Source organism: Oryza glaberrima, chromosome 4 (assembly GCF_000147395.1).
Source record: "Oryza glaberrima chromosome 4, OglaRS2, whole genome shotgun sequence".
In the NCBI taxonomy this organism is placed as follows: domain Eukaryota; kingdom Viridiplantae; phylum Streptophyta; class Magnoliopsida; order Poales; family Poaceae; genus Oryza; species Oryza glaberrima.
In genome coordinates this window covers 29,754,266-29,782,249 of record NC_068329.1, presented here as the reverse complement: position 1 = coordinate 29,782,249, position 27,984 = coordinate 29,754,266, and the positions used below count along the sequence as shown (strand labels likewise).

The window sequence follows — 27,984 nt, the reverse complement described above, 5'->3', positions numbered from 1 at the left end:
GCATTTGCCAACATCCTGGTAAGTCAGTTTCAGGCTTTCAGCCATGGCTAATCCGGCTACTTGGCCTAAAGCATGCATTGCATTGTTAATACTACCTACATCCCTCGATGTTTGAAAGTTCGTTAGTGAAAAAATAAAGAATGGAGGGAGTAGCACTTTGTTAAGTAAAAGAACAATCAACAAATATGGCATGCAAACCATTTACAGCTAGGATATACTGTGGTTCAGATTTCTTAAGAGCTACCTATATCAAATCAACTGAATAGGATTACACATGAATTACAAGTTAGCATATTGCCAATTCTGAACGGTGGAATTATCACATCTCAATGTCCTCTAAATCTGGCAAGGGAAATCGAAGTATAGCTGCGATTCCTGTCAACTGCGCCAACTCTGCTCAAATGAAAAAAAAAATCCACCTTAAACACAGAGAACACAATGCAGCAAACTAATGCAAATTACAAATTAATAAATTCCTTGTTCAAAAAGGTTAATATGAAAATGTGACAATTATTTATGAACTGGTCTATTGCATTTTGATGAGCAGTTATAGTGAAGTACAAATGGATACGAATACTTACGTTCACCAGAGACATGCATTGAAGAAAAGATGTGCACTGTGCCACCGAATTTTTTTACCGATTCAACCAAGCGCACATAATTTTGCCTCGTTGCAATGTCAGAGTTCCTGCAGGTAGAAATAGAAGAATCAATGTTATTTCTCACCACTAAAATTTTATGAACATACCAACAGTTTTGATATGAGATGTTAGTTTACTGTGAGTGTTACAAAACTAGAAATTCAAGAACTCAGCAGAAAAAAGGAAACAAAGCAGTAGGAAAATAACAAGACTATAGAGGTAAATTAGCTGACTCGTAAACTTCTCTTTAATTAACACAACTTACCGAAACAAATTATCTGTTATTAAAAGAGTTTGGATAGCAAGACGTTCATTTGCAATCTCAACATGCTTAGGTCCATAACAAGCTCGAGCTGAATCCTGCAATTATCAAAAAAAAAAAAAAAACAGAGAGACGGGGGTTTAATTATATTCTTCAACTAAGCAGAATCAGTAGCTCTAACCACAAATATTATAAAAACAATATTTCCTTCCGAAATGAAATTCAAATAATGTATATGCATATTAAAAGGGTCTAAGCAGTAACACATAAGTACTTCATCCGTTTCACAATGCAAAGCTTTCTAGCATTGCCCACATTCATATAGATGTTAACGAATCTAGGCATATATATGTGTCTAGATTCATTAACATCTATATGAATATGGGCCATGCTAGAAAGTCTCACAATATGAAACGGATGGAGTAGGATATTTCAATCCAACTGTTAGAAGGTAGTTTTTCTTCAAGAAGCTTTACATTTGTAAGCATGTTGAAGAAGTCCTTCAAAGCTTGGACCTGCAAATTAGAAAGGAAATATAAGAGCGTCAGAAAACAAATATGAGAAGCTGTCTGTACTTAGAAATTGTTTTGAATGTGCTTAGTGCCTTAGTGCGTATTATATCAACATGGGGGAACTGTTTAAGAAAGCACCATAGGTGTACATTAGGGCATTTAGTGATATATCTTGTTCTGAATATGGCTTACCTCCTGCGCCGCCTTTGTATCTTTTATTAGTGTCATCACACTTGGGCTATCCAAAACTTCCTTCAGGCTATGCCTTTAACAAACATAACCAATCAAACAAAAAACAGAGACCATTGAGACAGCTGGGGGAATATAGGCAACCAAATGAATAGATATATAATTAGAGTAAATTTCACAAAATTACATATACTTTGGCCAAATTATCACAAAACTACAGATGTAAGGTGATGTATCACAAAACTACAGATTTAACAATAAATTTATCACAAAACTACAGTTTTAAGGCTAAGTATGCAAAACCACATTTTTTATTATAAAATTATCACAAAACTATAGACATTGGGGTTGAAATATCTAGCATTAATGTTATGTTTGAGTTATAATGTCCAAGCTTTGCGATTAAATTGATATAAAACCTGTAGTTTTGTGATAGCTTTGTTACTAAATCTGTAGTTTTGCGATAGTCCACCTTATATTTGTACTTCTGTGATAAATTTAGTGTTAAATCTGTAGTTTTGTGATACATCATAACAAATGGTGTTCAGTACAGGATTATATTAAGATCTTTTCACTAGGACCATGCAATTGGTCACAGGAAAATGGAACACATGAATCAGAGAAGATCCAAGAAATCAAGTTTCCAACAAGCCAGAAAGCTAGAAGGCATAACATAAATTGGCACATATTACACAGTTCAGAATAGGTTCTGATGTACCTAAAATGCAGGGGGCAAAGAGAATAGGTCGAGTAGATGGCAACAATTGTCTAACAAAGATAGAATATCTTACTTGTAACCTGAAGGTGCATGTGCAAGAACAATGCGCTGTTTGTTCTCAATTATTAATCTTAAGTCTCGCCGTGCAGCTTCAAGATGCATATAATCGCGGAACTGATCCTGTTAAGATATGAAGAGAAAGTACAAGAAGAGAATTGCATAAGTTGATATTTTTGTTTGTCATACAAGCATGGTTCTGAAAGTACCAACAGCAACAAATGGACTAACAGGATACCAGGCTTTACTGTAGTTTTTTTCTCACTAACATGCACATGTTTAGAATCAGAAACATGTGCAAACGATAAACAAAAACTATATTCATAAAATTGTATCATCATGTGCTTGACACATGGATACCAAACCAACTTATAAAACCAAAACTGTAAGTACGTGAGGATTACCTTAGTAAAACCTGGGCTTGCAATTACAGCACATTGGACTACTTCAAAATCAATATGCTTCAGGAAAGCCTGTAGGCAAATTAAGTAATGCATCAGTCCAAATTGGTTTCATTAATATTATCATTTCCTTGAGGAAACATTTTTCATTTACTTGCAAAACATGTTCAAAGAACTTCTTGAGGGCCTACAAAAGAGCAAAACAAAGTCAGTTGGGAATAGATAGAACAATTAGATTACACAATATCAGAACCAGTTTCCATACCGACTCATAACCAGCAATCGCAGGGCCATGCTTCCGAGGAATAGATGTTTCAATACGTGCTCTGGTTACTGTTATGCTGTTTAGATAACCATAGCTAATAAGTCAAATACAATCACCGCAAGAGGTAACTCAAACCTTTAAAAGAATAGGGAATCAAACAGGGCTACTATTAAGATAATACTCTTTCATCATCACAATTAGCATGCTATCATGGGAAGTACAATAAAATTATCTTGGTCGTGCCATGGCACAATGAGTCAATGACTCAACTTACCTTCTACCAATGAGGAACAAATGTGCAAGTCCTTCTTGCATGAGAATAACTGCTAGATCAGCACTTGCAGTTGGGTCTAATAGAGGTTTAGATGCACTCAGTTAGAACATTGCATTTCTCAAGAAAGAGTAATAACAGAAAATATGATAAGTTGATAAAACAAAAGTAGTAGTTTATGTCTCAATAGAAATCACAAGATAGATATCACTAGGGGTCTCGATGCATATTCAAGATGATGGATGATAAATTGATTAATTATCAATAGTTCTCATTAATAGGTCAAAGTAACAAGTTTGCAAAGGTTGTCAAGCACTCCTGGTATCCGCGGTACAACCATACCAATAATTTTGCAGAGCAGAAGATGGAACGCAAACAATATATAAACACTGGACATAATGGCACATCAGGTTTGAAAGAAAAGAGATACTCTATTTATGAGTGAGTTTTTCTGCATTAAAATCTATTCATAAGAAGGGGAGCAATATGTTCAAAATCTCTGATAATCAAAATATCTCAGAGGTGATGGCAGAAAAAATGGAGATATGTGCAATCAGTTTATACTGATTATTATGGTTGGAAGACAGCTTGAAATTAGGGTTAATACTTCGAGATATTTAGGCCCTCCTAACAGGCAGGACCCGGATGAGCTTTCCTGCTAAACTTAGGTCCTATTTGTAAGCTTAGGCCTCTTCCCACAAATTCTCCAGAAAAAAAAAAACAGATTATGAGTTTCAGTGAGTAACTAAGTATCATTGTACAATCAACATAGTGCCAACTTTGTTGGATAATTCATCAGGACTGAAAAAAAACAACCACATGTTTTTTTCCCAGTGGCTTAAGTACTCTAGATGAATGGGCATATCAAGCATTAGCAGTCTAAAATTTGAGGTACAGGTAGCATTCCTAATGTGATAACCATGTAACCATTCAGATCAATCCATCATAGAATATAAGAGCAATAAGACAGGAAAAGACAGATGGAATGTACAGAATTAGAAGATAGTAACATTTCAGTTCTCACATACCACATGCTTGTTGGATGGTATCAAGAGCTAACCAATCCCAAAGTTCCTGCAAAAGTAGAAATAGCAATCTCTCCTCAGGTAAGCTACAACAGACCAAAAGAAGGTAAATTCTAAATGGACTACCACAATTTACAAAAATAAACAATGGTGATAAAATTTTCAACAACGATATGTATCTGAGAATAGTTGGGGAACATTATCATCAGCCACTGAAAGAAGGAAACTATATTATGTCAATAATCGTTATGTTTTCCAACTCCTAAGTAGTCATCGTAGACACTATGAATTACCAGAGGCTGGAAAAGATACAAGTTCCATGGGCAGGGACAAAAAAAACTCATATGCAAGTGCAAGATTCATTAAGAAAATTAGGGAAAGAAAAGGATAGCAGTCTGATGAAAGTGCCAAGTTTTTTTATATAACTGAGTCCATAGTAATGTTTAATTGCAAAGGGATATTTGTATAATATAAATATTGCAAAGCTAAGGAAAGGTCCCATTGTCAAGTGCTATTAAAAGAAATGAACCAAATTTGGCCAACCTAGTTGTTCAAGATATATGACAGTAAATAAAAAAGCATGTGCACAGATGCCTGCATATCCTATTTCACTTATAGGTTCAGTTAAAAAAAGGGCAAGCTGCAAATGGGATAGAAAGTTTATCTATTTAAAATCTACTAGCTCAAAGCACCCTGTTTGTAGCACTCTCAGGTAGGCCTGTTCACAGGTTGGGCTCAAACCGATGAACATACCAAACCAAACCAACTGAAACCAGTTAATCTCTTGTATATATAGGTAGGTTGGGTTTCCTCCACAATCCATCAAACACTATGACTCCTTCATCTTCTTCAGGACCTCGTCCTCGCACGCAGGCAGAGCCATCTTTGCAATCTCAAGCGGTGGCCGTGTCCACCCACCAGCAAAGACCTTCGCAGAGGCCATGTCCCCCACCGATGTCAGCCTCCCCGATGGCCATGTCCCCCACAAGCGACGAGTTCTCCGGAGCCACGGCCACATCCCCACGCGATTGACAAGTCCCAATAGTGGCCATGACCCCAACCCCTCGATGGGCCTTCACCGTGGCCGCGTCATCTCACACTCGAAGGCGACTTCCCCTCACATGCGACGATACATCGCGCGCTCGATGTCTGCACCTCTGTAGTCGGGGCGTCCCTTGCATGTTCAACAGCAACTCGTGGACGTGGCTGCGTCCAGTGGCCTGTCACAATCTTTGTGTGCTCTGCTGTGCTTCACAGGAAAGGAATGCCATGGCCATTTCTAGCTCCTCTGCCCGAAGGACTCTTGATCTGCTTCTTTCTCTTGTTGAGGAAACAGTTTAACCCGTGAAACCAGACCGTCTAAACCGTACTTCTTTGGGCTGGGCTGGGTTAACATGATAAATCACCTTAAACCATCGATGAATAACCACACTTTTCAGGTAAGGCTTAACAAATCCCACATCAGCTTGGAATGTGCCGGATATTGGTGCCATATTTTAACCATTTAGAATCATATCCAAATTTTGAACCATTAGTGTAGTGTTTAAGACAATCCTATCCATCATTAGCTGAAGACTATAACGTGGTCCCCTAGTAAACAGGTAAAGGCAGTTTGATCAAATTTTAGGGCATACCTTCGTCAAAGTAAATTGTCTCTTCAGCTCAAGCTCCATAGTATGAAACTGTCCAATCTTCACATGATCGTTCTCAGTGATATTTTTTCCACGTACACGCAAGACAGATCCCTCCTTATCATAATCTACAGACTATGTGCAAAACAAAGGAGCATGTCAGTTATCATCAAGAAAATAGGTAAGTTTTGATTTGGAGACAATAAGGAACAAAACTAATAAGAGCATCACTGGCTAAAAAACTAAAGACAGCATTATTTTTTAGTATGCAAGGAGAAATAGATTTCTCGACCTCTTCGTCTGTGGTGCCACTTAGCTCTAAGTAATTCAAATGCTTAAGTGACGATGCTTGTTGCTTGACTTGGGGGGTCCCATTACTCCATTATGCAACTCTAAATTATTATTTTTCTAAGGCAGAGGCAGAAATTTTGCATTTAAAAAGTACAGAATTTCACTCCAATAATATTATATTTAGGTCACCCATTGTACAGCCTTTGCGGTTTGTTAGATTGTCAATCTCTTTCCAGTTCACGCATTGTGTAGGTAAACTAGGCTCTCTTCCCAAATAATCAAACAATGACTGCCACTCAAGTCTCAAATTCACAGGTTGCAATCCACATAGGTTACATCTGACTGTAATCACTAGTATAAGCACTCAGTGCAGATAGAAGGAAGACAGATGATATATCACCTCGACTACAATTTCCAACTTTAACCTCACACGCTCAGCATCACGTCCTCCAGATGCCATCTCTCTCAGAACTTTCCTGGGAATCAACAGGATAAAAATATGTTTAAGGGGATTATGAGTTCTCACTGTGCACTGAAGGATCTAGATATATTTTGATGGAGAAACATAGAAGTTCACAAGAATAAAGGGGACAGAATCTTCAAGTAACACAAACTACATTACCACCAAGGTTGAAGTATGAGTATGATCAAAGCCTTTCAAGTAATTTTACATATCTAATTTTTCTATAATCACATATAAGCATAATAGCATTGGGAAATTGTTAGGTTTAATTTTTTTAATAAAATGGATGTTTAAAGTAAACGAAACAGTAACACTAATTCCAGCACTTCCTTTTCTTCCCGCAATCCCAATTCTTAAGTCCCAGTCCAAGAGCCAAAAACTATTTATCACGTAGTGAACCATGCCTTCCCTAAGTTTACGCCAAAATTGGAAGTTTGGTTGAAATTGGAACGATGTGATGGAAAAGTTGGAAGTTTGTGTGTGTAGGAAAGTTTTGATGTGATGGAAAAGTTGGAAGTTTGAAGAAAAAGTTTGGAACTAAACTCGGCCTAAATCTAAGTGCCCTAATTCCTCTACCAGGGTAGGACTAGGACATCGAGGATAGTTCGAAATTAACAGCTCAAAATTGCTAAACCGAAATAAATTACTCTGGTTACTAACTGAACCAACACTACACAATCACTACATAAAACGGAGGAACTCACCTCACAGTGACGGACTGGAGGGTATCCCCCGGAACAATAAGGTTGTAGGCATGCCACAGGTCGTCCTCCTCCTCCGGCACCAGCTGCGCTTTCACAATAAATCGATCTAAGTCATCCAATCAGCACACGAACCACACAACCCCCACAAAAGGGGATCACCACCGTACCCCCAAACCCAAACAACACTAGACCTAGTGCAAGCGATCAAACGGAGAGCGAGATGGGGAGGGGAGGGGAGGGTTCACACCTTGACGGAGCCGGGGCCGTTGCGGGCGAGGTTGCGGTAGACGAGCTTCATCGCCGGTGGCCCGGAGCTGTAGAACGCAGTTATGCTTGGCTCCTCGTGCGGGTCTCGCTCTCGGCGGCGGCGGCGCGAGCGGCGGGGGGGATTTTGCGACGGCGAGGGGAGGGATGCGGCGGAAGCTGTGTCGACAGCGTGGGATGGGATGTGAAACCGGACACGGAATCTGTCTCCCTTTCTGTTACGACGTTATATACATGGGGCCCCAAAGACCGGATTAGCTGCCGGCCCAGCCGCGTCGACGTCTATAATCGGAGTCCAACTCCACATTGGACTCGAGTTCGGCCCATGATTAGTACCACCTCAGGTCTGGCAAGTGTTACTCTCTAGTTTTAATGCTTGAACGCCGTTAACCTCTAGTTCTTTTTATTTTAAAAAGTTCATGTATTTTTTTGTTTTACTATAATTTTTTATTGTTAAATATACTCCTACCATGACTTATATTTTTATATTTTTAAAATAAAATTAATAAGACATATATCGAAGACATCAAAAATCAAGCGCGTCAAACGTTAAAAACCAGAGAGAAGGCGTTCACAACTATAATTGTGTGTGTTTTCCATGTGCGTGCATGAGTACATCGATCGAATTTAGCCCCTACATATTTTCAAAGCAGTAGATAATACTTTGACTTTGGTCAAACTTAAAAAAATAACTTAAAAAATCAAGCGACTTACAATATGAAATAGATGTAAACGGAAGGGACAGTAACAAATAGCTATCATTATTTGTCAGAATTTCTGAGGAGCTGATACTTTGGCACCCCATCCGTTTCTGAATGTTTAACATAGCACATGTTTGATCGTTCGTCTTATTCAAAAAATTTTACAAAATATGTAAAACTATATGCATACATGAAAATTTATTTAACAATAAATCAAATAATATGAAAAGAATTAATAATTACTTGATTTTTTTTAATAAGACGAATGGTCAAACATTTTTAAAAAGGTTAACAGCGTCAAATATTTAGAAACGGAAGGAGTAATAACCAACATCTTATGTTTATCATTTTTTCTGCATATGTATTGTACAGTTCACCGCGCCTTTTAACTTCAGATGAAATGGCACACGGAGCTAGCTTTACATTTCGTTCTCGATGACCAGGCTAAATTACTCGCTACTAGCTAGCTAGCTAGCCAAGCCTCTTTCTGATGACGCCTTCCACCGAGCCGACGAACGCGAACGTGCCGACGACGAAGCAGACGACGCTGAACGCCTGCAGCGCGGCCCACCGCGGCGTCCACGGCGAGATCCGCCGCTGCACGCAGTACATCTCGACGGGGAGGTAGATGGCGAGCGGCCAGAACACGAGCGCGCCGAGCACGCCCAGCACCTCGTTGAAGTAGGGGAACACCAGCGCCAGCCCCGTCGTGCTCGCCACGTACACCGTCCTGAAGCACACCCGCTGCAGGTTCACCTCGTACCTCCCCGCGCCGCCGCCGCCGCCGCGCCGCCACGGGAGGATCTTGACGGAGTACGACCTGTTCACGAACGCGCTGTTCGGGAAGCTCGCCGCGAAGCACCGGTCGGCGAACGTGAATATCTGCTGGCTAAACATCTGATGCATCGAGTTCATGCAGGTTTCGATCAGGATAGTTTTTTCAGAGAAAAGCAATGCGATTTTGGAGAAGTTTGAGTCGCAGCTTCACCTGGTAGCCGCCGAGGAGGTGGAGCACGATGCAGGCATTGGCGAAGTCTATGAGCCAGTAGGGCTCGTAGAAGCCGAAGCCGGTGAGGAGGTTGCCCGGCGCGGCGTTGCCGAAGGCGGAGTAGCCGAAGCAGCCGACGCAGAGGTAGAAGAAGGTGGTGGCGAGGACCGCGATCACGTTGCCCTTCTGCATCGTCTCGCTCTCCGGCGGTGGCGATCTCAGCGTGTCCTGTTCGGTCCATCAGTCTCAGTTCAGATGAATCTTGACTAATTTCAGCTAAAAAGTGTCCAAAAAAATGTCTGCTTTTCGTGTTCTGAAATTGGCCGTGCGCACCTGTATCTCCAGGAGAACGATGGTGTACGGGTAGGCGAATGCGATGTCGCCAATTGCTTGAGCCACTCGCCAAACTTTCTGCATTGGGGTGGCCATCGGAACACCGGCAATGTTCCCTTTGACAGTTCCATCACCTGACACGAAGCAAATGCACCAAGATTTACACAGTTTCCGGCTAATTAATTAAGCACTGCTGAATTGTGACATCGGCATCAATCAAATGGAACAATCAAGCTACTATACCAATGGTCTTGGCGAGGCCGAGGCCGAGGCCGATGGTGGAGTAGGCGAAGGACATGATCGCCGCGACGACGGACAGCCACGCCATCTTGTGGAAATTGGGTATGAAGGACAGCAGCAGCTGGGCTGCTCCGAAGAGCAGCATGTAGAAGTGTTCACCGTTCGAGTCGCAGGGAGCGTCACGGCCTTCGCTGTGGTAGCAGTTCGCCCTCTTAATTGCCCTGTCAACGAGAACAAGTTAATTAAGCACAGGTTGAACAAACAACAGTTTAATCTTCTACTTGAAGATCTGTATGAAAAAAAAACTGTAAAATTCACCTCATACAAGTTGCCGTAGTGATTGTGTAAGCAATTCCTATCCCATACAAGTTCAGGTACTGCAGCAACCCACATAACCAAGTGTGCTTCCTCCCTAAACATATTGCCAAGTTGCCACAAAAACCATACCATTAATTTACTGCTACCCAATATACAATCCAAAAGTCATTAATTTACTGCTACCCAATATACAATCCAAAAGTGGTATCTATATTTGACCAATTGGACTTCCTGAGGAAAAGATTGGCTAACTAACTTAGCTGAAGCAGGATTAATCAAGGTACTTAATTACCTAAGTGAACTCTGACGGCGTCCATGTAGGAGTAGTTCCTCTGCATCTTCTCCGAGCCAGGAGACCTGTAGCAGTGCGACAGCAGGAAGGCCGAGATGTAGGTGACGAAGGCGAAGCACACCATGGCGATGGGGCCGGCCACCCAGCCGAGCTGCGCGACGCTCCACGACAGCGCCAGCACGCCGCACCCGATCACCGCGGTGATAATGTGCGCCACGCACGTCCATAGATTCCCTGAAAGTTCATCGAAGAAGAAGAAGACAAGGAAAATTAGAAGAGAAGAGCTCAAGAGCACCTTACTACTTGCCGGCATGCCTGAATTCTCGTCGATGAACCAAACAGATCGAACAAATCTCGGCGACAGAGAGCGTACCGGTGCGTTGTGGGTGGCCGTCGTCGTCGAGCTTGGGAGCAGAGGCCACCTCGAGCGGCAGCTGCGGCGCCATTGTCAAAGGCTCAGTGAAGCCTTCAAATTTGACTCGTTGGACTACAGGGAGGACTGAGTGAACACGCGAGAGCTATACAGTACTACTATATACTAGTCCACTAACCAATTAGTGAAGCTAGCGTTGTCACTGGATTGGTGAGTGATTTGGATGGCAACATATCCTATCCACACATGCCCTCACGTGTACACACGTGCACACCAACTAAAAAATATCACCAAAAAATCTAGAAAAAATCATACACATACTTTCAATTGTATTACACCCAGGGTTAAAATCTTAATGTCAAATTTATTATATTTTAGCCGTAACAAAAAAACAAAAAATCTGACAGTTTTAAGGTTGCAATTTTGCCAGAATTTTATTTTTTTTGTTATTCTATATGTAGAATGATTTTGAAGATGCGACTTTGTACGTAGATGTAATACTATTGAAAGTACATGTATGAATTTTCCTAAAATTTTTTGTGATAATTTTTAGTTGGTGTACACTGTGTGTACACGCGAAGACCTGTGTGCATAGAATACGCTCCCGATTTGGATAAAGAAACTTGGGGGATAACTCTGCCGTATCGACAGCCGGAATCGCGCCTTGTTTTAAGTACAAAATGGCACGAGCAGACGAGGCTGCTGCTCATGTTCGTTGAATCATTGTATAGTAGCCTCCTGACAAGTCCAACTGCAGCACAGCCTGTATGTACTACAAGAACACACGTTGTCAAAATTGTCGGTTTCTAGGAGCGCCTGTAGTTTGCCAAGGCCTCTCTAAAAACTGCAGATTAGTACTACCTCCGTTTTATAATAGATGACGCCGTTTCTCACATGTTTGATCATTTGTCTTGTTCAAAAATTTTATGCAAATATATAAGATATAAATCACACTTAAAGGACTATAAGTGATAAAACAACTCATAACAAAATAAATTATAATTACGTAAATTTTTTGCGGCATTTTTCTTTGTTTATTTCCTCGAGATTATTATTATTTGCTTATATATATTGGGTCTTTGATATATGTGAAAATATAGTATGGTACAATGATACATGTGGTGCCTACATGAGAATTATGTGATACTAGTGTGTTAAAAAAAAAAAGGTAAACTCTACTACGAGCCTGGGCACGAGGTTCGTAGCTAGGATTGGACCTTTTTTTTTAGACAGAGGGGTAGACGGTTTTTGACAATTCGGGATATGCTCCTCTCTGGACATCCGCTATTTATGTTGTGACATGCTCATTATTGCAAAGAAACTAGAGAAAAAATGCTCACTATATACTATACAGAGAAACCTGACATACATATTGGACAGATAAATTAACAATTTTTAAGAAAATATTTCCTCCATCTAAAATACATTTTTTTAAGTACTACGAATCTAAAGGCATTGCTAATTTTGGGGGGTTTCTTGGAAGTGTAGTGTGGCTCCGCTACCGCCCTCTCATTTTTTTTCTGGTAGTTTCCCTTTCTTTCACCAGTTGCAGCTCTGGTTTTTTCCTTTTCTTTCCCCATGACATAGGCATGTCTGGCCGTTTGTGTGTGTAACAAAAACTCTTTTGCTTCTAATATATTGACGTGCAATCCTTTCGCACGTTCGTAGTACTAGGAAGTGTCCCATCCGTCCAAAATCCTTTATATTCTGGGACGGAGGGAGTACCTAAAGGTACGATATTTTCTACTGTAAGAAATTCTGATATAAATATTGATACCTCTTGATATTTTGACATATAAAACCGTATCTTCTAATGTAAAAATTTATGGTGTAACTTTTAATACCTCTTAGTAATTTGAGGTACCAATAGTGGCTCGGTGGACATTCCCTCGTTGTTTGCATGTCATCCAAATGGCTATAAAAAATTTAACAAGATAGATTAATAGGTATGGGATAAATCACTTAACAAACATGCAAGTTAAAATTTAACTTTTACAGGTTGCAACGAAAAAACAAATTAAACTATGGCTTAACATATATTCGCACTCAAATTTATAATCTATTGTAACATATGTAAATTAAATTTGAGCTTGCATGTTTGTGCAGTGATTTATCACATATTAATCGATTTTGTTTTTTTTAAAAAAAAAATCATAACCATTTAGATGACATGCAACTAGCGAAAGGATAACCCCTTAAGAGTTAATAGAAGGATAACCCCTTAAGAGTTAATAGTTTCCATATCAGGGGTACTAAATTTTACATTAAAAAGTGATACCTCCCGGTATTTCTCGTTGACGGCAATACCATTTTTGTTCATTCTGGATTCAAAATCATATAATTTTAGATTCCCCTATTTAGCTTACTAGTCATATAAACTGGTAACAGAACATATATAATCACTCTGTCAATGGTGGAAAAATAAAGAAAGACAGGTATATACAGAACAATGCTTAAACAGAGTCAATTTTTCTTCTTGATAATCAGTTCGTGGCACCAGACCAGAACCTACCTGCAAAACTTTCCCCAAGGCAATGGGAGCTATCTAGTGGGTGCTTAGTTCAGCTATCAGGGTTGAATGGAATCCTTCTGCGTTTCATGTAATTTTCGCACGCTTTCTTGAGCGGATCGCACGAGTGCGCTTTTGCCAACTCCATGATGCCGCTCGCGGTGTCGTCGCCGATGAAGCGGCACAGGTTGCTCGCGCACATCAGCTTCAGCCTCTCCATGGCGTACATGTCGGCGGCCTCGAACACCTCCCGCGCCATGGCGGCCGCGTTCCGGCCCTTGGTCGCCTCCGGCGGCAGGCTGTCGTGGTAGACGTAGTGGAGCACGGCGCCGAACGCCTCCGGGCTCATCTCCCGGAGGCGGATCGCCGGCGAGCTCGCCTCGTTCCCGACCTGGCCGTAGAGGAGCTTCCGGAAGTAGAGCGACTGGCCGGCGAGCGCGAGGCGGTGCGCCCCGAACGTCGCGTCGCCGACGTGGATCTCCAGGTCGAACGGGGCGTCGCCGCTGAGGAGGAACTCCATGGCGTTCCTGGCGTGGCACGACGGCGGCACGGGCACGCGGACGGGGCCGCCGGCGCCGGTGACGACGGGCCGGCCGGCGCCGCGGCGGCGCTGGATGACGTGCATGGTGCAGCGCACCGTCAGCGCGTCGTCGTGGATGGCGCCCAGGGCGGCGCCCTCCAGCTGCTCCCGGGCGATGTACTTGCGGATGCCCCACGAGTTGTTGCGGTTGTCGAACCTGCACGGGCGATCGATCCGCACGTCGTGGAGTACGGCGCCGCCGCCGCCGCCGCCGCCGCCGAGCAGCGCGAAGGAGAACTCGACGTGGTACACGGAGCCGCACGATGGCCGGTAGAGGGACTGGAGGAAGAAGGCGACGTGGTCGGACGTGTCGCTGTTGTAGCCGTCGGGGTAGAAGCGGACGAACCACTCGCGGCCGGCGACGGTGAAGTTCCGGGAGAGGACGGAATTGCCGACGCCCTTGCCCTTGACGCCGCTGTACTGCCGGATCGTGAACTGGTGCACGCCGGTCACCCTCGGCACCTCGTTCACCGAGCCCGACACGGCGTCGTCGTGCTCGTAGCCGTCGTCGTCGATCACCGAGAAGCAGCAACCCATCTCGCCGCTGGTATAGTCGCGTTAATTAGGGTTTTAGCCGCCCCTGGCCGGTCGTCGATCGTTTCGATATCGGTAAGGGAAAAATAGCCTGATGGAGATCGTAAAGGTGCATTACATGCATGCAGAAACGGAAAAGCGGAAACGTCGCCAAGACATAGTAGTAAGATATATATATTCCTAGTATAAATACGGATCAGATTTCATATAGAGAAATTAATTAACGGGCTCCTTTTCTTTCCCTGCATAGGCTCTGTCACGTTCATTGCCCACGTCGCGCGCAACCTTTGTCACGTTGACGTAATACGTAGTATATATATTTTTTTTTGGTTATTACTCCATCTATTCCAAATTGATCTACATATAGTATTTTTGAGGTTATTTTTAAATGATTTACATATTTGAATTCATTTATTAAATCTATTCGTTATTTGTGCATTGAAATAAATGGACATTGATGCATGTATCCATGCACACAAGTATTTATAACCCACATGCAATATCTTGATTTGCTATTGGCTAGGAAATAGTGGGGATGGTGTATACATTGAGTTTGTTGCTAGAGTAAATATAGTATGAGAGAGTTATTAGTTTTTCTTAATCTTAGTGTACCTATGAAATATGCAGATCACTTTGAAATGGAGGGAGTACTGCGCACAACGTACATGAGGTGAGGCATGAAAACGAGTCGGCTCGGCACCGTGAACCGCTTTGTATCGCATCATCAGATTAATTGGTGTACGTCTTGACATCGACAAGGTTTCTATCAGCCTACCAGGAAAACGAACTTAGCTTTGTGAACAGTGCGAAGGCTGATGTGAGAAGCTAGTTCAGTGTTCGTGCGCGAAGCCGCGAACCCCGTGTGACCGTGTCCGGTGTCCCCCTGCACGCGGCTGTCCACACGTACGATTGATGGCGCCGACAGCGAGAGCTCCACCAGATTACCGGCCAGAGAGACACCGGCTGATGATATGAGCAACACGGCAGCCTCATCGTCCGGTGCGTGTCACCTCGGCGTACGTGATCGGAGCCGACGGTGTACGTAATAACGACGTCCGCCATCGGCGACCCACGCGTTGGTGCATGCGTCGCCACAGCGAAATCGGCGGCGTTGATTTTCGGCCGGAGTTGGAGGATCATCACGACCCAAGCTAGGGGGGTGGCGCGCGCGGTACGACGTACGTGTCGGCCGGCCGGCTCGTTTAATTCGAGGCGGTGCTTGGCTGCATACGTCTCCTTTTCGCCTTGAAGCGTTACGGCGCGACAGGGTGTCCGGCATATTGACCCTGACAAACAAGTATACGGCGCTGCATGCCGCCCCTTCTCACGGCCTTCTGCGTCGTCGAGTTTGTCGTGCCGTGTCACCTATTCCATCCGTATAAAAAAAAATTAAAAAAAAACCTTGAATTTCCTTATATGAAATTTTTTTATAATTAGTATTTTCATTGTTGTTAGATGATAAAACATAATTAATATTTTATGCGTGATTTATCTTTTTATTTTTTTCATATTTTTTTAAATAAGACGGACGGTCAAACGTTAGACACAGAAACCCAGGGTTTGTCTTTTTTAGGACAGAGGGAGTACGGGTGGGACGCTGAAGTATCTAGGCCCCCGGTGTTAATTTTGGTAATTAATGACAAGCGCTAATTGTGGACTAACCGTTGTCTTTGAGCTATACATTTTAAGTTAGGTCCACGTCGAATCTGCGCATGGATGATTATCGATGGATTAAAATTGACGGCGCAAAGCAAAGGGAAAGAAGACGGTAAAACTAGCGCTTTAATTTAGAATTGATCGAGGTGTAGGGCGATCAAATTTGCTAGTTTATTTTTAGTTTCGCCGTACTATTAAGAGGGGTATTGACCTAGTAAAGAGATGATTTTAATTGCCACATTAGGTCATTATGCATTTAGACTTGTGCTCACATTTCACACACACACACTTCACTGGGTTCGGGCTGACCAGGGGCGGTCAGACCGGCCACATAGTAGGGGACTTCACAGGGTAGTAGCGGTCTGACCGGCGTGCCCTGGCCGGTCTGACCGGCCCCAAGAAGGCGGTCTGACCGGCGGCACATGCGCGGTCAGACCGGCCCCCTGGAGGCCGGGATGGTGCTGCTCGGGATGGCCGATACAGAGCCGACGGAGCCGTATTCGGTCAGACCGAGCCGATGGCGGTCTGACCGAGCCGAGGCCGGTCTGATCGGCCACCCCATGTCGGTCTGACCGGCCAGGCCGATGGGGCCCTCTGACAAGGCTACAACGGCTAGTTTTCTAGCCGTTGCAGAGTAGCACGGTCTAACCGGCCACATACCTCCGGTCAGACCAGCAGAGCACAGAGTTGGGGGATTTCGCCCCCAACGGCTAGTTTTTGTGGGTGGGTGTATAAATACTCCCCCACCAGCAGCAAGGGGGCTCTCTTGGCACCCAATTCAATTGCATACACCCCATGCACCTCTCTCACACTCACTTGAGCTTTGTGTTCATCCATCTAGTATGTTAGAGGATTGTTTAGCCAAGAGTCAAGTGCATTTGCTTTCATTGTAGAGCTAGTGTGGCACTTGATCATCTCCACGCCGGGTAATTGCTTGTTACTCTTGGAGGTTGCCGCCTCCTAGACGGCTTGTGGAGGAGTTGCCCGGTGACCTCTCCGAGAAGATTGTGGAGGAGGCCCGGCGCCGGTTTGTGAGTGGGTTGGAGTTCACCACCTTCGGAGTGAAGGAAGAACTACCCCGAGTGATCGAGGCTTGGGTAGTCCTCTCCGTGGGCCGGCTCCCGCGTTGCCCACCCCTTGACGAAGGGGGCGTGCGGTGGCTTCGTGGTTGAGCGGTGGAGTTGGGCTCGCCTCAACGGGGAGTAGGAAACCAGCGAGTTTCCGAACCTCGGTGAAAAATCTCTTGTCTCCTTGTCTCATTTGATTGTCGCATTTACATTTGTGCAATTTACTTTTCTAGAGACATACTTGAGATCATATCATCCTAGGATTGCAAAACTTTGACATAGGAGTGTGATTTACTTTCCTTGAGATATAATTGAGCCACTATCACCCTAGGTTTGTAAAACATAACTTAGTTGCTTAGTTAGAGTTCACCCTCACCAAGCCTAGCAACTTAGGTTAGTTTTGATTAGGTGTTATTTAGTTTTAAATCGCCTATTCACCCCCCTCTAATCGACATCTCGATCCTACAGACGCGTGCCAAGAAATATTCAAACAAGTCTATGAATACAGTTCAGTATTACATTTACACAGCAGTTAGCAGTATTGCTATCTAGGAATTTTGCTCATCCTAGATAGTAATATTCTAGGATGAAGGTAGGAGTAGCATGTAGCAGAGATGAGAGTTGAGACCATCACTTCGAATCCACCGAGACGGCCAGTCTGAATGTTTGTTAGAGAGAGTATTTCATTTCAGTTTGCATTACTGTTTGTATATATTACGTACTAATTCTCCGCTACTTCTATATTCAAAAGGATTTTACACATGCTATTTTTCCAAATAATACTTATTGCACTGTTCTTTGATCTGTTATAGATTTTGGATTTGCGACATGTTCTATTTACTCAACCCAAAACCCATGAGCATTATCAATTATTTTGACAAGGTTGACAAAGGCTTCAACCAAAAGAGCTTACGTAGTACTCCATCATCTGCTCTTTTTCCTAACCAGATACAGATGATGATCGAAAATACCCCATCATTGAGTACACCATTGTTGAATTTCTGAGCGTGAGCCTCCGCAACTCGATGTCGAAGTTAAACAATACGGTATGCTAGTCACTAGTACGGGGCGGCAGGGGATAAATGAACTAGCGGACATGCACGCAACGCACGAATCCAGTGGCGCCACCACACGGGGAGGACGGTGATCCATCATCGATGTTCTCGAAGGATCCCGCAGAAAACCACGACGAGCCATGTTAGCTCACTTAAAAAAAAAAAAGCCCCTCACCCCATCGACCTCGCGCTTTTCGCATAGCCACGCCACGGCACGGCATCTCAGGGCCCGTATACATCGCTGACAAAAATTTTCACCAAATCACATCGAATATTTAATAAAATATTAGTAAATATAAAAAAATATAACTAATTACATAGATTGTGTCTAAATTATGATATGAATCTTTTAAACCTAATTATTTTATGATTTGGTAATATGGTGCTTAAACATTATTAATGACAGATTAATTATACTTAATAAATTCGTCTTACAGTTTACATGTAGAATTTATAATTTGTTTTGTTATTAATTTATGTTTAATACTTGTGTGCGTGTGTATTCGATGTGACAAGCCAAAACTTTACATGATGGATATAAACACTCCCTCACCCTCTATCGGGTGCAAATACGCGGAACACCAAGGACCTGGGTGCAAAAACACCCATCACCCTCCCCCGACGAAGCAAGAGAAGCTTCCACTAGAAAATGGCCCAATCCCGTCGCCCCCTTCCCCTCCTCCGCTCCTCCCAAACCCAAATCCGCCAAATTTGACTCGCGCGAGGGGCCCGATTCGTGGGGCGCGCTTCCCCCTGCTGCTGCTGCTGCTGGGATTCGGACGAGCTGGTCGCGTTCGCGTTCGTGTGATCTAGGGGGGGGATATGGGGTACTTGAGCTCCGTGATCCCCACGGATGGATCGCCGGTCAGCGGCGGCGGCCTCAGGTGGGAGCGATTGATTCTCGGGACGCCTCTCCTGTCCTCTTTTTGCCCATTTTTTTTGGGTCTGATTCGTGTTTGCTTTACCCGAATTCTGGGGTTTTTTTTTTTTTTTGGAGTACTCCATCTAGTCAATTCGATTGTCTAGCTTAGCTCTGGCGACTAGCAGTTTTTGTTTTAGATAATGGATAATCTGGCAACTAGTAGATAATGGCTGAATGTTTAGTTCTAATCAATTCAGTACGGTCCAGGCGTGTGATACGTTGCTTGCTGCATCGCACGAATTTCGTATAACTGCTCGCGTGGGTTTCCTTTGCTTTGAACACGCTGTTTAAGCTCAAAAGCAAGGCTGGAGTATGGGATAAGCTATGCAATCCCATTTTTGTTTGTTTTATTAGTACTTTTTGGTGGGACTATAAACAAGATAAATCCAGTTTGGAGTTATGTTGTCCGTTTAAGTAGGATATTCATATGCTACATACCTGATCTGAGCATAAGCAGTTGCGTCGAATAAATTTGGACGGTTATTCTGAATACAGACTAAAATGAACTTATGTGATGTTACGTTGGAGAATTATTAAGTGTAGCACGTCCTAATGGGCATGATAGCAAAAGGTAAGAGGCCACCTTAGATGTGCTTATACATTCTATGGGTTGAGATCAAGGAAACTAATGAGTAATGAACGGTTTGGGCATTTGGTACTGTTAGTTGCAAGCTGGAAGTTCGTCTCCCTCATTTCTCAAATGCATTTTCTATGAATATGAGATCTTGCATCATGCCATGTTAGTTCTTTCAGTAACAGCATATACAATAGGTCATGTTGTTGTAGCTCACCACACAACACAACCGGTTCTAGCTTTTTGAACCAGTGAACTGTAATAATTGTAGTGCCTGCAATCTGGCTGCGTCTGGAAGTTTAGGAGTAGTGACTTTGTGAATAATATTCTATTTCCAATTAATCAACGTTGTCATGGTAGCTTGATTTTATGGTGTAAATGCAGTTATTAGGACTGTTGCTCTCCTATTTGCTCAACATTTCTCATTCTTTTTTTGCCAGCCAGAACGGTAAGTTTAGCTATGGGTATGCGAGCTCCCCTGGTAAAAGGGCTTCCATGGAAGACTTTTACGAGACAAGAATTGACTCTGTTGATGGGCAGATTATTGGTCTTTTTGGAGTTTTTGATGGTATGTATGAATTTGTCACATTCGTGCATAATCTCTACCCATTGATAATTCTTTATCATTTTAGAAAGGAACATTTCTAAGATTACACTCTTCCAAGTTTTAGACCTTTCTCTTTTGTACCAAAAGAACATACCATTTATGTTTCCTTTGCTAATCTTGTATAGTATAAAAAAGCTCAAAATAATTCATTTGCCTTGTAACATTTCTTATTTCCGCAGTTAGAGCTAGTATGACGGTGAGAAGTCCATGGAGAAAGTTTTAAAGATTACTCATACTAGGGCACAATGCTTTAAATTGAACTAGAAGTGTGGATATACCAAGCTCTTGAGCTTATTTTAGGAAAAATAAATGCTAAACATACAGTTCATTTTATAGGTCATGGTGGTGCTAAAGTAGCTGAGTATGTTAAACAGAATCTCTTCAGTCATCTTCTAAGGCATCCAAAGTTCATCAGTGACACCAAAGTGGCAATAGGTATTGGTTTGTTCTCTTTCCATAATTCACTAGATGTTGAGTTTTGTGTATAGAATTGACAGAACTACCACGTGATATTGTTTGCTGTAGATGATGCTTATAAAAGTACCGACAGTGAATTCTTAGAATCTGACAGCAGTCAAAACCAGTGTGGATCAACTGCATCAACCGCTGTCCTTGTTGGTGACCGTCTCTTTGTTGCAAACGTTGGAGACTCTAGGGCTATCATATGCAGGGGGGGAAATGGTAATTGACAGTTCACTGTACCATCTCTTCAGCTTCCTGGTTGCATTTACTTGATACTTTCTGACTTTATATAGCATGACACATTATTTTTTTTCTTTTTTATGGTATGCTTAAAAATTCAAGAGAGCCGATTATGTTTGGCATATTCTATTATTAATAGAGACCTCTCTTAAGGTACGAATATTTTTGCTTGTTTTGTTAGAATGTTGTATTTACCACTGAGCATCTGCATTGTACCAGGCATGAGAATCAAGATTTGTTGGTGATGAAATGAGTGCCATGAGAAATAATCTGTAGGTTATCTGTGATAATTTATCAGTTCTTCACATAGAAGCTCTGCTGGTTTTTTGCAGCTATAGCTGTTTCAAAAGATCACAAGCCTGATCAGACAGATGAGCGACAACGTATCGAAGATGCTGGAGGTTTTGTAATGTGGGCAGGTGCTAAGCACTACATTATCTTATTTTGTATATGAATGGACTATGATCGTGTTCCTAATGATGGTATTTTGTTCCTTAGGAACATGGCGTGTTGGTGGTGTGCTTGCTGTTTCTCGCGCTTTTGGTGACAAACTCTTAAAGCAGTATGTAGTTGTGGATCCTGAGATTCGGGTATGCAATCCTGACCAATTTAATGTTTGTTATGTCTACTTACCTCTCAAAATGCATATGTAGGTATCACCATGACAGTAGGTGAACGTTTGGAATCATGATTCCCTTGTGTCATTGGATTGAATGTCAAGAGTGATATTGATAGTAGTTGCCATCTTAATCATGATATACTTATTGAGGGGATATTTGTGGCATAAATTTTTGAAGGAAAAATTAAGGATGGCTTTCTACCAGCCTGAACATTTTATTGATCAAAATTTGTACCAAGTTACATACATATTGTGAAGAGGTACGGGGGATGAGGGCCTGAGTGGAAGCTAAAGGGTCCTATATATTACAAAGTGCGAGAAATTTGTTCCCCCAATCTAGTATACATTGCCAGCTAAAACTATTTGTGCTGCGATGGGACCACTGGAGGTCTTCTGCACAGCGTCTTGTCGTAGTTGCTGAAAACTTTGTTGTTGAGGCACTTCCAGATATTCCATAGCAAAACTAATAGGGCGGTATGATAAACGACCAGGGACATATTTTGTCTTCAGCATTGTTTCATTTTTGGCCTTTTTGTTATCAATGTCTTACAGCTGCACTTCTGATCTGTTCTACTGCCAGCTTCTTAGTCGACCTGAAGAACCATTTCCTAATATATGTTGTTAATTTTTTAGGCTTCAGAATAATCATCCTTTATATTCACCTTTCACAAATGATGACCTTGTTCAGTAATGCTTTTGTGGGTCATAGGAGGAAGTTATTGATCACTCTCTCGAGTTCCTCATTCTTGCAAGTGATGGGCTGTGGGATGTAGTAACCAATGAGGTAAATTCAAGAAAATGAAAAGAGAAGATTTTTATGTATCTTAATCGTATTCCTTGTGCTTGATGTAGCCCCCTTTTGCATTTGCTCTTATGCAGGAGGCTGTCGACATGACCAGATCGATTCATGACCCAGAAGAAGCTGCAAAGAAGCTCTTGCAAGAGGCCTACAAGAGGGAGAGCAGTGACAACATAACTTGTGTTGTCGTGCGCTTCTTGCATGGGCAAGGGAGTAGTGGATATGCTTAAAAAAACAACTGGTAAAAGTTACCCAATGTAGTTGTGTACCACCATGTATACATGTTTTAATTCAAATCTCACGGGGTTAAATGGAGAGAAACTCGGAGTAGGATACGTGTATTCTGATGGCTGAAGTAAGCTGAAGGGTGAGTGTGCCTTAGGTTAACAATAAGTTTGCTGGTGACCGATCACCATAGTTCGTTGCTTTTGACCCTGGATTTGATGGTCGTGTTGTATTGCTACGGGAGACTGGATTGTTTCCCTAGGTTCAATGTACGTGGATATTACTCCTCTATTTATTTGTTTGTATCCTCCACTTCCAGTGAGCCAAGTTTGACTTTGTAGCCATTCTTGTTATTACTGTAGACATCAGTGAGACAGTGACAGCATTATGTATCTCTGCAGTTTGGTGGGTTGGAAGAGAAGTAGAGAATCCATGCTGTTCTACATGGCCGAACCAGATTCAGATTGCAGAGTTTATGGCAGAGCAACCACATCTCAAACTGCATGTTTTTTATGTGTGTGGATGCTGGACGCCCTGGAGCTCTCCATCCTGACCGGCCGTCCGGCGGTGAGAATCGAGATCCGACGAGAATTGCGGCGTGTCGTGCCCGTGTCGAGGGCAGGGAAGCCGGCACCACACAAGATATCATCGAAGACAGATCGGAGCGTTTGATTAATCATCAAAGACAGATTGGAGATGGTGGCAAAGGGTTTAACAGTTTTGGAATGTTAATAATCATTTCTAGATGATTAGAGTTCCTTCAAGTATGTTAGAGGGCAAATACAGCCACCGTTATCATTGAAGGAAAAGCGCCCTGCGCCTTGTGACCTGAACTTTTCGCAGCCTAAGAAGAGGCCCTTCTCAGGGACATGTTCAGTACATCCATTTTTGGCATGCCAATGCCCCATCGATGATTTCTTTTGACCGGTGATCTACACAGGCGCTTTCACAAACACAATCCTCAAAATCCAACACTTTGCCAGTTGTTACTAACAAGCAACGCCGTTCCTGCCCATGTGATCACCAGCAGAAACCATTTGGGCCCCGACGGCCATATCTTCTGTAACATACAATGACTAGTTAGAATAATAGCTGAAGAGAAGTAGCTGTAACAAATTTGAAAGACTGACAAATTTTCAATCAAAACATACTGAGTCACATCCAAAATTTCTCAATGTTTGGGCAGAATTGGAAGTTCCAGGTTTCACTCTTTCTAATTATTGGGTTGTGTATAAAAAAACCAAATATACTAATGTGGCTAATACTCATCACCCTTCAAAGATACTATTTAACAGTGCAAGTAGAGTCTGCCAGTAACTTACCACTTTCACTATCTGATGCATCGTCAAGTCTGGCTATAGCATCGAGTAATGACTGCTCCTGGTCCTACAAGGACAACCATTTGACCTCACAACTCTCAGACGAAGGATATCTATAAGGAGCTTTTCTCCATCATACATAATTCTGTAGAAAATTGCATAACAACAGACAAGCCAACTCACTTGCAAAAGTTTCTTGGCCTTTTCGATCTCACCCATATTTGGATTGGACAAAACCCTCTCCACCTGGGTTGGAACATACAATAGTGAGGTAAAAAACCAATATCTGAATGCATAATATCTGATCTCATGAGATAATTTACCTCTATGACAACACTTCGAGTGTTAGGTACATCAATGTGACCAATATTCCTGTTAATTCCATTTTGGGGAGGAGCACTATCCTTAGTAGGCTCATTTCGAGAAAACCTTCCTCCTCCCCTACTTGCCATTGCCATTGTACCGTTGTTGCCTGGGTGCCTCCTCATCCCAGGATGAGGACCCCAACCATCTCGATTTGAGATGCCTTGATCATCAAGGTCCCATATTATATCTTCAGGTGCCAACTGAGAAATGATTTATCATCTTCTTTTGATTAAATGTTAAACAAATAGTGGCAATTAGCCAGGACGATTCAACAATTTTCATGTTCTAGCTAAAAACAAGTAAAACTTAATAAATTTATAACAGATGACATGCCATTCAACAAACTCTATACTCTAATAACTAACTAAATTTTAGTACTCCTACCGGTTACACTACAGTTCAGCTTCAGAAACCTAGATAACCAAAGGTTCTAAAATTTAGGAAAAAAATACGTTTTGACTTCTAAAACTGTCCCACCCGACAAAACATTAAAACCCACTATACTTGAAAAAAATAACGTATCTAAACATCTCCTCAAGGCGGCCCTGACGGTGGTCTTGCCACCAAGGCAAATAATGTGGCCCATCACATGGTAATGACTCCGCGAACAAAAAATACAAACTCATCGCAAAATGGGTGTAAGGTGTCATAAAAACCCTCTTTTACATCCAGTTCCATGACTACTCAGGCACTAGCCATGCTGCTCAATTCCAAAGTCCTATCTAGTTTTTACTCTCCCAAATCTTATCTAGCTTCTACTCAACCCCCATGACCCTCAATTTGTTGAATAATTGCCGCATCATCAGCTGCAGTGGTAAGATACTAAGATCATATTCCAAGTTGCTCCAGGGGAGTTACTTAGAAGGTATCACATAGTTTTGGTAGGCCATCTAAACTATTGTAATTTCCTGCAGAACTACTATCAACGTAATTATGACAATAAATCTGCAGCAACAGAAAAATCAACGCGAGCAGACTGTCACTAGTTTGTCATTGCAACAAATCAAATGTAACATAAAAATATGAATATCCCACGGCCACAGATCAAGAAAGAAAAACTTTATTATGGATTAGTAAAAAAACATCTACAGATAGAAACAAGGCAATGGTTGAAAATACTGCTTACATCACTAAGTCTGACTGACTCCCAAGTCTGGGCTACTGTGCCCATGTCATAGACGAGAGCATGTTTACCCTGAAAAGTATCAGGGGTGTCCATAAGCTTCGCTTACTTGACAAAAATGCAAATCTGCAGCAAGTAGCAAAAATAATAGTGAAATTAAACAACAAACCGTAGCAGGATTATAGTCAGTTATAGTGGCCTCATAGAAGTTATTGTCATCTGGCCATCTTGTATAAATTTTCCGGTTAATCAATGAAGTTGGATCCGCGGATGGCACAGCGAGTGGTGTATTCTGTAATGCATAAAAAAAGAACTCATGATATTACTACTATGGGAATGCACAAACATGACTTGTTGTATTCAAAACACACCGTCCTAGTCTTCTTGCCCTTTGTTCCTGAAAATGGTCCCCACTTTGTAGATGAAGGAACTGAGGGAGAAGGCATCGCAGGGGACTGGAGGCCAGCAGAATGTGAAGGAATAGAAAGGGGTGTCTTTTGCCTCTTTGCAGCTGGGCCAGGTTCTGTATCATGAAAAATTCTGCTGCCACGATGCTGTGCACTCAGGGATCCACCTCCCTGTCTCAACTCCCTGCAAAATATTGCGAAGGATAAATAAATTACTAACAAAAAAATAAAATGGTTGGTTTAAACATGTGCATGAACAAAAATTGAATGATTGTATGAAGACCTCATTCTGCGGATGGCCACATCTTCATTAACCTTGTTTAATAGTTCCCTGTGTTCATCATCAGAGACTCTTAATTCTTTCCTGAGTTCAGTGATCAAACTTTCTTTTTCCTGGACAAAAAATATACATTTTTTATTCTCAACACAAAAAAGGCATGTGCAAAGAATGGCTACTAAAACTGTTAGCACAAGATTCTTTTTTTTATACATACATACCCAGGATATAGCATCAGATTGCACTTTAAATGCTCTAAGAACACCAGTGTACGCCTCTTGCTCAACCTGATGTATTTCACTCTCCAAATCACTGTGCGGCCTAATGTAAGAAAATGGCATAACAGATGCCCTGCCATTCGCACTAAAAGATCGCACTCTTAATCCTCTATTTTGTGTTGGAGGGAGATCGTCGTCAGTCCCTGAAATTTTGATAGAATGAACAGACAAGTCACTATAACATGAAATTCACTATATGAGAAAAAAGACATAAATATTTTGTGAACTACAGGGTTCAATAACTGCCCACAACAATTGGGCTTCACAATTTGGCAAGATAAGCCAGAATCTAGAGCTGGCCGACGTCATGTCATCAGTCGGCACCAAGGGTTTGGCAGCAGGATCTTTCTCTAGTTGATCAGGAACGCGTAAACAGAAACAGTGGTTTCCTTAAAACTTCACATAATATCAGAAAGATAAAAAAAAAAAGGTCCATCTTTATTAGAACACAGTAAGCGGATCCACTTCAGAAGCAACTATTGCCAACCTCGTCTCAAAGGCTTTCATCCATAGTGGCAGAGTCTTAGGCCATGGTTCATAAAATGCATAGTAAAACTATGAAATAAATGTCTTTCACTGCATTGACCGCCTCAATTACAAATTTATAATAACCAATAACCTGCCAACAAAACATTTTTTTTTCTTATAATACCTACGCACCTAATCAACCGATATTACTGAAGCAATAATTTTGAAGGAAAAAAAAGGACACATGTTATCGAAACGAGGCAGGGACGCAGCAGACAACCAATCTGACGGAAACAAAAAAAACATACAAACTACAAATCCTGGAGAGGGCTTAACCGCGCGCGCCCAAACCTACCAGCACAAAAATCCTCCTAACCCGACGCAACTCACCGCTGGAATCGTAGGGGTTATTGTACCCCATGGCCTTCATGAACACCCGCCGGGACGCGCGACGGTGTGGAACCCTAGAAAACCCGCCGCGGCGCGATTCCTCCGGATCCGGGCACCGCGGCAACGCCCCCCGCTCGAATCCGGAGATGCAGCGGCCGGATCGAGCACCGCCTCGACCGATTCGGGAGGTTTAGGGCTTGGAATCGGATGGGGATTTGGGGGGCGATGGGAATCGCTCGTGTCGGGGAGAGGAGAGGAGGAGAGGACGACTAGGTTTAGCCACGCGCTGCTCTGCTCGGCTCAGCTCGGCTCGGCTCGGCTCGGGCTCGAGCCGGACCCCGCTCGGCTCCCACGCGTGCAACGTCGGCTCGAGCTTAGGTCCGGGCCGAGCGAGGGATGCGGCGGAAGCTGTGTCAGCCTGGGATGCGAAACCCAAAGCCCAGATTAGCTGCCGGCCCAGCCGCGTCCAACTCCACATTGGACTCGAGTTAGGCCCATAATTAGTACTACCATCTTTAGAAGTAGGCTTTTGTCGGTCCATGTCCATCCAGACTAATCTCAGGTCTGG

General features: G+C 42.6%; 5 protein-coding genes across 6 annotated transcripts; 1 reads left to right on the top strand and 4 right to left on the bottom strand.

Annotated features, from left to right (window-relative positions):
• Positions 1 to 60: 60 nt before the first annotated feature.
• Positions 61 to 7,892, bottom strand: LOC127771830 (protein PELOTA 1). Its single transcript, XM_052297772.1, has 15 exons — positions 7,678 to 7,892; positions 7,431 to 7,513; positions 6,664 to 6,739; positions 5,976 to 6,107; positions 4,345 to 4,390; positions 3,320 to 3,395; positions 3,046 to 3,121; positions 2,935 to 2,967; positions 2,784 to 2,852; positions 2,396 to 2,502; positions 1,608 to 1,680; positions 1,380 to 1,418; positions 907 to 1,001; positions 582 to 688; positions 61 to 393 (listed from the first exon to the last, which is right to left on the bottom strand). Exons 1-15 carry the CDS (start codon positions 7,726 to 7,728, stop codon positions 320 to 322), a joined length of 1,137 nt encoding a protein of 378 aa, XP_052153732.1. The 5' UTR covers positions 7,729 to 7,892; the 3' UTR covers positions 61 to 319.
• An 822-nt stretch (positions 7,893 to 8,714) lies between these two features.
• LOC127771297 (probable amino acid permease 7) lies at positions 8,715 to 11,073 on the bottom strand. The gene is made up of 7 exons (XM_052297178.1): positions 10,940 to 11,073; positions 10,567 to 10,800; positions 10,275 to 10,368; positions 9,960 to 10,177; positions 9,717 to 9,850; positions 9,384 to 9,611; positions 8,715 to 9,292 (listed from the first exon to the last, which is right to left on the bottom strand). The coding sequence occupies exons 1-7, from the start codon at positions 11,010 to 11,012 to the stop codon at positions 8,867 to 8,869; spliced, it is 1,407 nt and encodes a 468-aa protein (XP_052153138.1). The 5' UTR covers positions 11,013 to 11,073; the 3' UTR covers positions 8,715 to 8,866.
• Positions 11,074 to 13,403: 2,330 nt separating this feature from the next.
• Positions 13,404 to 14,616, bottom strand: LOC127769513 (BTB/POZ and MATH domain-containing protein 1-like). Its single transcript, XM_052295102.1, has one exon. It carries the CDS (start codon positions 14,563 to 14,565, stop codon positions 13,501 to 13,503), a length of 1,065 nt encoding a protein of 354 aa, XP_052151062.1. The 5' UTR covers positions 14,566 to 14,616; the 3' UTR covers positions 13,404 to 13,500.
• A 4,314-nt stretch (positions 14,617 to 18,930) lies between these two features.
• LOC127770099 (probable protein phosphatase 2C 45) lies at positions 18,931 to 23,100 on the top strand. The gene is made up of 8 exons (XM_052295773.1): positions 18,931 to 19,224; positions 20,277 to 20,404; positions 20,780 to 20,878; positions 20,969 to 21,124; positions 21,478 to 21,564; positions 21,644 to 21,735; positions 22,474 to 22,548; positions 22,644 to 23,100. Exons 1-8 carry the CDS (start codon positions 19,163 to 19,165, stop codon positions 22,791 to 22,793), a joined length of 849 nt encoding a protein of 282 aa, XP_052151733.1. The 5' UTR covers positions 18,931 to 19,162; the 3' UTR covers positions 22,794 to 23,100.
• A 392-nt stretch (positions 23,101 to 23,492) lies between these two features.
• On the bottom strand, positions 23,493 to 27,672 carry LOC127770098 (protein EMSY-LIKE 3-like). Of its 2 annotated transcripts, none has more exons than XM_052295771.1 (10): positions 27,417 to 27,672; positions 26,502 to 26,701; positions 26,287 to 26,396; positions 25,968 to 26,187; positions 25,766 to 25,888; positions 25,600 to 25,668; positions 24,431 to 24,673; positions 24,291 to 24,353; positions 24,111 to 24,174; positions 23,493 to 23,848 (listed from the first exon to the last, which is right to left on the bottom strand). In XM_052295771.1, the coding sequence occupies exons 1-10, from the start codon at positions 27,454 to 27,456 to the stop codon at positions 23,778 to 23,780; spliced, it is 1,203 nt and encodes a 400-aa protein (XP_052151731.1). In that variant the 5' UTR covers positions 27,457 to 27,672; the 3' UTR covers positions 23,493 to 23,777. The 2 variants fall into 2 exon arrangements, with proteins under 2 accessions (XP_052151731.1, XP_052151732.1); XM_052295772.1 differs by having other exon boundaries at positions 23,493 to 23,845.
• Positions 27,673 to 27,984: the final 312 nt, after the last annotated feature.